At 42.0% G+C, this 10,179-nt stretch overlaps 1 protein-coding gene across 1 annotated transcript in view; it reads left to right on the top strand.

The window, feature by feature from the left end:
• Positions 1 to 444: 444 nt before the first annotated feature.
• The window catches only part of LOC125751753 (MOB kinase activator 2-like), a 48,820-nt gene continuing 39,085 nt past the window's right edge, over positions 445 to 10,179 (top strand). The window contains exon 1 of the mRNA XM_049030991.1: positions 445 to 926. Coding sequence (XP_048886948.1) covers positions 910 to 926 — 17 coding nt within the window. The 5' untranslated portion in view covers positions 445 to 909. The remainder of the gene's footprint in view (positions 927 to 10,179) is intronic.

Below are 10,179 nucleotides of genomic sequence, written 5' to 3'. Positions count from 1 at the left end.
TACATCGCTCCCTACACGGCATATTGCCGGTTTCATTACAGCTGTATTTTAAACAAATCGGTTGATATGTATAACCCAGACTCAACAAACACGTGGAACATCCAGTTAGTTCCGGTAATATCAGACAGTGATATTGATTGGTTGTCCACGGCGAATCGTCATTCTGTGCGACAAGTTAGCGGCTACTAACTACGATTAATTTAAGTAAGAATGGTGCAACAGACAAAGAATGACACTAGTTTAAAATGATTTAGTTTCAACGTAAGACTTAAGGTACACTTTACACGATCTAAGTTACGCTAAGCTGGTGCAACCCACTGCTGTTTCTGAATATGCGGTTCGTGATGGCTATTTTGACTACATTTCCCAGCGGTCATCTCGGCTGCTGTGCGTTGACGCACAAACATCCCGGGAAGAAGGGGGGAGGTCGGGTTAATGTTTACTTCCGGGTTCCCTGTATGAGGCAGCGCCTGGTCGCAGAAGCGGTTGAGTAACCCATGCAGCCGTTCATGACCCAAGACGGCACAGCAGCACCCCCCGGGACTCCTTCTCTTTGGTCCTGTAAAAGGAAGAGGAGCTACCTTACAGCGGAGCACAGCAACGGCTGTCGGGACCAAAAGGACCGGCTTACACCGCCATAGTTGTCAGCGATTGCCTGTCTTAAGCTGAAAGTCAATGCGGTCCTCTTTCGAGTGCCTTCTAGAGGAGTAGCGCCGGGCTTGCCGTTATGCTCCACTTTCTCCTTATTGGCAACTCCTACTTCCAAAATTGAGAAACCCTAAATAACCTGCGGGTAAAAGTATAAGCATCCCCCTACGGAGAAGTTGTCCAATAAAAGGTTGGAGGGACCCAGATAAGCCGGGGGACGCCTCCAGAAGGCAGTGGATCTATCCTACCCTCCCAGCCATCATGGACTGGTTAATGGGGTGAGTCACGGACCAAAAAGTAGCAGTTCACCTTAAACAGCCACGTTTCTGGAACTTTCTTCATCAGTTGATGAAGGAGGAAAAACACAGAAAGGCAATGCTCTTTAATGCCTTTCGTTAGTTTTGCAGGCTACATCATGCTCGGTGTTTGAGTTTCACTTGTTCTTATCCGAGCTGGTCACACTTTTAGGTGTCCCCGTGGCCAGTGGCACACGTACTTCTATGGGTTTGCTCATGAAGTTACTTTGAATGATTATGAAAGCCTTGTGTTATGAAAAGAAATCTGCAGCGTGAACTTTTACATGCTGTTCGGGATCGAATGCACATGTTGTAGTTCTTGTGAATTATTCTTCCGAAACATGTATAAATGATTTTGATGCACAGTCCTGTCGCTTTACACCTAAAGCAAAGTTGTGGACATCTTGAGGATCGTTGCACCAGAGCTATCGCTATATTGAGTTATCCAGATTTAGTGGCTCCGATCAAGTAGTCATTTTATCTCGACGGTGTTTTAAAAAAATGTAGAAACGGTGATCTGCAGGGCACATAAAACCGAGCTCCCAGCCATTTATGAATGTTTTCTCATTTCCTGTGTTAATAAACTTGTAGTTAACTAACGGTAATAGATAGTATACAAGCCTGTGATCTCAGACGGATGCTGATGATGGTGGAGGTGCTGATAACAGCTTCTTTTTTAGGAAAGTGCAACAACTGCATGCCTCATTTTGCCACTTTTCTTTAACACCACTCCTTTCCGTTTAAAGAGTGCTCTTATTCAAAATAATAGCTTGACATTTAAGAAAGGACCATTTTACAGCACATTTGCTTCCCAAGAATAAAAAGTGTAGCCTAACAATGGTACAAGCAGTTATAGCAGAAAAATGGATGTTGATGTTACTTCATAGTTAGGCTGACCTAGTAAGTGGAGTAGTCTGTCATTTCAAGTTTTTACTTACCCAAGTTAAAAGATGTTTCCCCAATTTATTTATGTTATTTTCTTTGATTTGGTTTTGGAAATGTGCTTAGTACATATCAGTCACCTGACTGCTTAAAACTGTGGTTATCAGCATGGTGTGTTCAGTTGTAGAGCCATGGTGCCAATTGTTTAGCATTATCTACACCAGAATGGGTGTATTTCCATTTGGCATCTCTTTATGTTTTTAATAACTGAGGTTCAGAAATATATGTTCCTATGGTATGAATTTCAAACTGCTGGGCTCCCCTGTTGGCGTTCATGTGGGACTAACACCCGTCCAGCCAGTGTAGATGAAATGTCAAACAGGTTTGTTAAATCTGTGTTAAATTCTTTTTATCGACAACTTACAAAAAACATCGTCTGTGCAGGTTCTAGCACGCCTTTCCTGGTCTTTTCATCCCTTAAGCTTTAAGGTTATCAAATACGGATTACATAAATCCTCAGATTTTAAATGAGGTGACAGCTGTTCAGATTGATGCCCGACATGAATTTGCTGTAAAAGATGTATTTAACTTCTGCATTCGACTGACCAAAAAATCTTGGTCAAAATAGAACCAGTGAGACCTTCATTGCTTGTGGAAACTATAATAATGATGATATTACTTCTGCTTGCTTGATCTAACCCCCCCCATACACACACTTCCACCCATCGTATGCAGTAGCATCATGATACATTCTGAATGAAGCAACAGGCTGCCATATCAATATCCTAGGTTGATCTTGTGGTACTTTGTCTAGAAAGACTTCCTGGAAATGTATCCTAGCCTGAATGGTCAGTAAAACCCAATGCTTCCCTGGTAGCTCAGGCACTGGGTAGCAGGGGCTGAATGGTGGCGCCACGTAGCTGCGTTAGGGTGGGTCCCATGCCCACATCTGGCCTCCTGTCCAGCCTGTTGTCTATTCCAGCCACACCCCTACGCTTCCCAACAACAGTGACCTTTACAGATGGAACCCGCACTGGGGACATGATGGCCTTTTAAACGCTAGTCTTGATACGCAGAGCTGGGGGAGGAACTGGTCTATAGGAGGGCTGTCGAAAACAGGAAGCCAGTGAAACACACTGTAAACAGAATGGGACCTTGTCTATCATAGACTAAATGCTCTGTGAGAAAGTATCATGTTCCACCTTAGGATCTGATATCTGAGTAATATAATTTTCATGAAATTTATGAATGGTTATAAGAGCAATGTTCATGTCCTGCTCATGGCTTATAAAATTTTGTCCCTAACATGATCATACTGAAACTGGAGCAGGCTGTAGTAAAGATGTAGCTGGAGCAAAGCTTGTTCCTAGTGTAGCTATTTTATCTTATTGATAAAGCACATGAACCCTTGCAGCTTATCGCAGCAACTTGTTTGCTAATGCTGAAAGAAAACTGTCGTCCACTTCAGCCAAACAATGAGGCCAAATAACAGGGCCAAACGTTTATACTTTTGGTTTGTCCCAAAACCCCGAGCCCGGCAGGCTGATCTCGGGCGGATGACAATTGTGCAACTGTTGTGTAAGGTATTGGCAGTGCATGCTGTGCGACGGACAACAGTGGGCTGTCTGTCAGCTCTCTGTCTAGAACATTCTGTTATGGATGAGTCCTTCCCCGTATAAATTCATATTCCTAGCTGATACTGTAAATGCAGTCTTATTTGTGACCACTGGCATATATTTATTGCTGAAACCCATCTAAGAGATTCTTGTAACTTGAATGAGTCCTTGATTCTTTTTGGTGCCTGAGTGAGGATTTGTGCAGTTGGCCAGCTGGTTTGGCCAAAGTCAACCTAAAAGGAGTTGAGCCCTCAGAGCTGTGCATTAGCTATGCACCCTTCGGTATATGATTTGCTTTCAGTTCACATTGTCACATCTCAGGGATTGGTTATGTACAGGGCGTGATTTACATTTGGCGAAATTCCATGTACCTACAATTTTGGACTTTTTTCTGTCCTTAGAACAGCCTTTAAATCTTTCTGTATAATTAGCTTTTAGTATAAAAATACACTTGAGTTGCCACATTTTTAAATGCCAGAAAGTTTTGTCAACCCAGCAACTCCTGGGCCTTTTCCAGAAACTTTTTGATGTCATGTCCTGGGTCTTATTGTCGTCATTTTGCACTATTTTTTTAGTAATAATTAGTGCATGACTGAAAATATGTAATACTCATTGCAATCTTAGACTGCAGACTTCTTGATCAACATATTACACGTTAAACTACAGTGGTGTATTTTTTTAACCACACTAATTTTAGTGCTTATGAAGGAGAAATTACGTTTCAATTTATGTGACAAATGTGGCGAGAATGTACATGATAGTGACGAGCGGCTTTCAAAAGCAGCTGGGAAGCCTATTCTAATTATCTTTTTAATGCTTATGATGGTGCAGTGTTCTGCTCGCAGCAAATGGCACAGAGTGTTTGAATAGCCTCTTCCAGGAAAAGATGTTTGATCGCTGATAACCTGAGCCAAACCGAAATCCCTCTTAGCAACACTAAAGCACTCAAGATTCACCTTGTGTTTAAGAAGGCTGTACCAGTCTCTTGGTGTTTTGGAGTGTGTGTGTGCGCGTGTGTATGTGTGTGTGTAGATATATGTATGTGTATGCTATGTATACATGTTTTTTAACTACACGATAAGGAATTGTTTGCACCCTGACACGAATTATTCTTTTATTTCCTGATTGCATCTGTAAGCCTGCTTTTCTCTCAAATATTTCACAACACACTAGTTTACCTCCTGCTTCGTTGAGGTTATATGTGTGTTTGAAAATGGAAAATGGAAAAAGTAGTTTTGAAATCTTACTGACCATGTATTTATACAATTTTCTTGAATTCCCAGGCTGGATAGTGTCAGTGATACCGACACATAAACCTACCTATGAGATCAAATGCCACCCAGGTGTCCTGAGACCCAGAGTCCTCTCTAAATGGGAGGGTCTTCCTTCTGTTATCTAGAACAGTGTTTCTTAATTCAGTCTTTGGGGACACCCAGACAGTCTGCATTTTTGCTTCCTCCCAGCCCCCTGCTCAACAGTCCACATTTTTGCTCCTTCCCAGCTTCCTACCGGAAAGGAGCAAAAACACGGACTGTCTGTGCGTCCCCAAGGACTGGGTTGGGACACACTGATCTAGAGATAATGCTCGCAGTTCTGATGACTACTCTGTCTGACTGACCACTGCAGCTTCTGGGACCTCAGTAGTCTTCTATGGCTTAAAACAGGATATGGTAACAGCTTCAACTGCAGTTGGTTCCTACTCAGATTAAATTTTTTGTCTTTTTCTTGGTAAATGGATTACATCCCTCAAGAAAAAAATATGATTGCAGTGAAAAGAATAAATTGAGTGCCTCCATGGAAAAATATGACCTCGATTAATCTAGAACTGATCTGATGAAATGGCACCATAGACTAAACTGCGATTGTTATCATATTGCTCAGGCCTCAGGCTTCGAATGTGGAATGCGTGTCTTCATGTAAACAAGCTAAGACTAGTGCCATGTTTGGTGAGAGACCAAAGACATTGCAGCATTTGGCATTTTCCCATATCTCCCTGCTATATTTTAATTGGTCGATTATGGCTAGTGATGAGCTTGTGGAGTTAGCTTTCATGGGGTAGACCAGTTAGGGATAACATTCTTTATGCCTCCTGTGTAGTCAAACTAGTCCTCACTTGTTCAGTTCTCTGAAGGTATGATTCAGTGTTACTTGCCTGAATATTAGGTTTAGCAGCTGAAATGACCACAAGCTCTATTTCTGTATTTCTATATCCCCCTTTCGATCAGTATGTAAGGTGCCTCCTAGTTAATGCACCTTTGTTTCTAATTAAGCTTCATGGGTTTTAAGTTACCTTGGGACAAAAACTGGTATAATGGTTAAGAAGCCAGACCTGCGACTCAGAGGAGACTCTTCAGCAAGGCTATTCAATTACAAATTCAGTTTGGCCAGATTTTCAAACCAAGAGATTTAGCTCGGCCAAACTCAGCGGCCGGTAAGTGGCAGGTAATGACATTTTAAACCAGCACAAATGAATGTACTGAAAAACAAGTCCTGTTTTTTCATTGTTTCCCCTTTAAATCTGGTCACATCTGACACAGACACATCAAAAAGTGCACATAAAACAACAAAAAAGCTATAACTGAACAGAAGCTCAAGTAGTGTCGATATTTTTTCCACTTTTGAAATGAAAAAAAATAACGTTTTGCTGGCATTTGACATTAGCACATCACAGTGCACAGTAAAATGAAAAAGTGCACAGGATTAGCAATAAAATTAGTTTTCCTTTTGAAATATTCTGGTCATGTACGACCCAGGCGCATCTCAAAGTGCATTTAACAGAATAAAAGGAACTATCAATGCTGCCAGTGCGCAAACCCATGAAAAATGATAACTGTAACTAACACACAACGTCAACTGCACACTGGGGGAAACAGATTCATTTTAAATCGCCACATGTGAATGTGCGAATTCATGAAGGATTGTGAAATGTTTTTTTTTTCCCTCTGCATTTTTAATCAACCGATCAATACCTATTATACGAATCTGCCATATACGACCAATCCATGTCCGACACTTACTTATTTCGTTTTTGGTAGGCTATAAAAAGAAAGCTCCTATTTCTCGAAATTGATTTCCACAATCAATCGCACGTCAGCTCTTTCCTGTTTTGCATGTGTTTTTTTGTGACATTCAAGCTGAACGCTAATGCTAGCGTTCAGTTCTTTTGCCACTCGGCAGGTTTGAGCACAGTGAATTCCGCCTGCTGTGATGTCACGCCCCTACACTTCGCAGTAGGAGAAGCGTAATGAAGTGCATGTGACGCATTGTTACCAGTGGGAGAAAACTGTGGGGCGTTTTAAGCAATCAGCACTTGGAAGATATTCAAACTGACCTGCAAATGCCTCAAAAACACTTAAACGGATGTTAAAATGAAGTGGAACAGTATGTTATGTATTTTTCTAGTAGCCTAATTCAATATTTTTTAGGGATACAATTTTTCATTTGTATTTACTAGTTTAAAGAAAGAGCTCTGGTATCGGATATTAGGTACCAGGATTGTATCGACACTGAAAAAATGGGATCGGTGCACCTGTAGCTTCTGGGGGGTTAACGTGCTGGTCACTTGGAGGTTGCTTCTGGGCTGCATGTGGCCTGCGGGCCACTATTTGAATAGGCTGGCTCTACAGAAGACCATGACAGCAGACCATGCTTTCTACAATGAAACATGACATGAGGTCTCCTACCAGGCAGTCTTCTCATTAATTTCCCAAGGCAGACCTAAACATAGAAGTATTGTGTCATCCAGACTCATAGGAGAGAGTGGGTGAACTCATGGTAGCAAGGTAGGCTTCTGGCTAGCCACTCAAACTTTGTTCCTTAATTCATGTGTATGTGGTGCTGGTGGAGGAGTCGGTTTTTTGGTTATTCTGCTTTATATAAGGGATTCATTTTGATAATCAGGCCCCAATTACAGAGGCCTGATATGCATAGCAGGCAAAGGAGCAGTCGCCTGCCTGGAAGCAAGATACGCTGCAGACAGGAGGTAACCTGAGCCAGCGCTTACTGTGCTAAGTAGGCCGAGTTACCTGGATGCTGCTCCTGCCCTTGCACTGCTTTGAATCGTCTCTAAATAGGATTAGCTCTCATTCTCTCAGGCTTCCCTCGATCTCTAAGATCAGGAGATGAGCTGAGCTGTGCATTCCAGAGATGCCTGTTCGGACAAGGCCCCTGCTCTCAAGTGCGCCCCCCCCCCCCCCCCCCCCCCCATACCTAGACACTATCCTGTTTGACTTTGTAACCCCCACCTCGGCACTCCCTTTTCCAAATGTATACCCCACCTGCCCGTTTCGGAAGCCCCGCCTCACCCAGTGTCCCTTAAATGTGATTGGCCGCCTTGTTTGACTTGGTGCCGAGCGGCTGCCTGCTGACCTGCCCCCAGCTTTGCCCCAATACTGCTTTCTTGTGGTACGGGTGAAACGAAGAAATCGTCCAGGGCCAGCAGGGTGAGGCCCACATCAGTTGGCTTACCCTTAGGGTTCACACTAAATTGTGTTCTGCTCTTACAACAGGAACCAGCTTCTTCTGGACCTAAAGCTATGACTGAGCTTTGTGCCTGCGTACTATATTTATGTTATTTATCTCATTCCTATATATATATATATATATATATATATATATATATATATATATATATATAGCCATTTTTTTTGCTCCAGAGAGAGCGCCGGAGACCTCACATTTCCTGTTTGCAAGTCCCATGTAGACATACTATAAATGTCTTGAAGGCCATTTGTAACTAATGTCTATCTTAGGGCTGGGCGAAATGAAAAAATATTTAGAGTTTTGTGTTGATTTTTTTGTATCAAATGATATGAATAGTTATCACAATGTAATTCAAACCATTATTTTCCCTTAGAATTGTTCTTAAACAGGTCCTGAAAATGACAAAAAACAACAAATTGGATGGACTGCCGACTGAAATGTAATTTTAATAAATAAATCATATTTTTTTTCTCATAGGGTGTAACACAACAGTGCTTGATGTTGCTGGGTTTTTTTCTCTGCCTCACTCACAATTTAAGAAAATTAAATTGTGTTAGTCCGACTAAAACTGGACTTACAGTACATATAAACATGTTAGTCTGACTGAAATCATACTAAATTGGACTAAGACACCTAGTTAATGCGACTGGGAGTTGATTTACTCTGGCATGTATACGTTCAGGCGGACTCAAACTGGCCTTGGTGCTCTGCACATGCTCCACAGTTTCCCCCTGGGCTTTCATCTGGAAGTAACAGGAGAAGCCGATACACAGAAGAAGCTTGGAGCATAACAGAGGACATACAGCACGTACAAAATGTACAGCACTGCAAAGCTGTGCAATTCATCGCTCAATCACTGGCATGAAACGTGGAACTGGCGCCGAATGACATCGCAACTTGAGGCAGGGTATTTTGTACTGAATCCGAAAAATGGCTGTAGAAGGACTGGAGGGGGTGCAATATAAATACCAATATCACATTTTATGCACATCCAGTTCTAATATCGCTAATCAGATGGATTAAGATCGGACTTTTTCTTACGTTCAGTTTAGTACGGATATTATAGTGCGGGAAGTTTAAATCTCGCTAAAACATTTTTACTCTCTAATAGGAAGAAAAACCTAGAAAGTTTTGCAATTTTAATGACTATTCATTTTCAGGATTATCTAGTATATGTTAAAAAATTGGTTTAAAGTTTTCCTCCACTGCTTTTGCATGAGCGCTGAATGGGTTCTGCAAGACAATAATCATTTTCATCCTTACTGTTTAAATCACTCCTAGATGGGTTTGTGAGATTCATGTTTAACTCAATCAAGGCTTGTCTCACTTTATTTGTCCTCACACCCGTTATCATTAATTTAATTATTTTTTTATGTCTGTGACGTAATGGGTGAAACTGAAAGGAGCCATATCGCCATATATCGTAGCTGAGTTGGACATACTTTGGTCAATAAATCGATTCCCCTCCCATGCATGTATACTGGGACAAGGATTGTAGTCCGATTTAAATGGCATAGTCGAGCTATAATTGTAGTTCAACGTAGCTGTGCATGTTAATGTACTGACTGTTTGACACGGGCTGAACGATATGCCCTAAAAATGATATCACGGTATTTTCAGATGCACTATATTGTTAAAAGTATTGGGGCACCCCTCTAGATCATTGAATTCAGGTGTTCCAATCGCTTCCATGGCCACAGTTGTATAAAATCAAGCACCTAGGCATGCAGACTGCTTCTACAAGCACTTGCAAAAGAATGGGTTGCTGTCAGGAGCTCAGTGAATTAAAGCATGGTACTGTGATAGGATGCCTTCTGTGCAATAAGTTCATTCATGAAATTTTCTCGCTACTAAATATTCCATAGTCAACTGTTAGTGATATTATAACAAAGTGGAAGCAATTGGGAACAACAACAACTCAGCCACGAAGTGATAGGCCATGTAAAATCACAGAGCAGGGGGCAACACAGGCTGAGGCACACAGTGTACAGATGTCGCCAGCTGTCTGCAGGATCAATAGCTACATGCCTCCAAACTTCATGCGGCCTTCATATTAGCTCAAGAAAAGTGTGTAGAGAACTTCATGGGAAGGGTTTCCATGGCCAAGCATCTGCTTCCAAGTCTTACCTCACCAAGTGCAATGCAAAGCCTCAGATGCAGTGGTATAAAGCACGCCACCACTGGACTGTAGAGCACCAGAGGTGTGTTCTCTGGAGTGACGAATCACGCTTCCCTGTCTGGCAATCCGATGGATG

This window comes from Brienomyrus brachyistius, chromosome 11 (assembly GCF_023856365.1).
Source record: "Brienomyrus brachyistius isolate T26 chromosome 11, BBRACH_0.4, whole genome shotgun sequence".
Classification (NCBI taxonomy): Eukaryota; Metazoa; Chordata; class Actinopteri; order Osteoglossiformes; family Mormyridae; genus Brienomyrus; species Brienomyrus brachyistius.
Note: the sequence above shows the minus strand (reverse complement) of the source record. Positions and strands in the feature narration are given on the sequence as shown.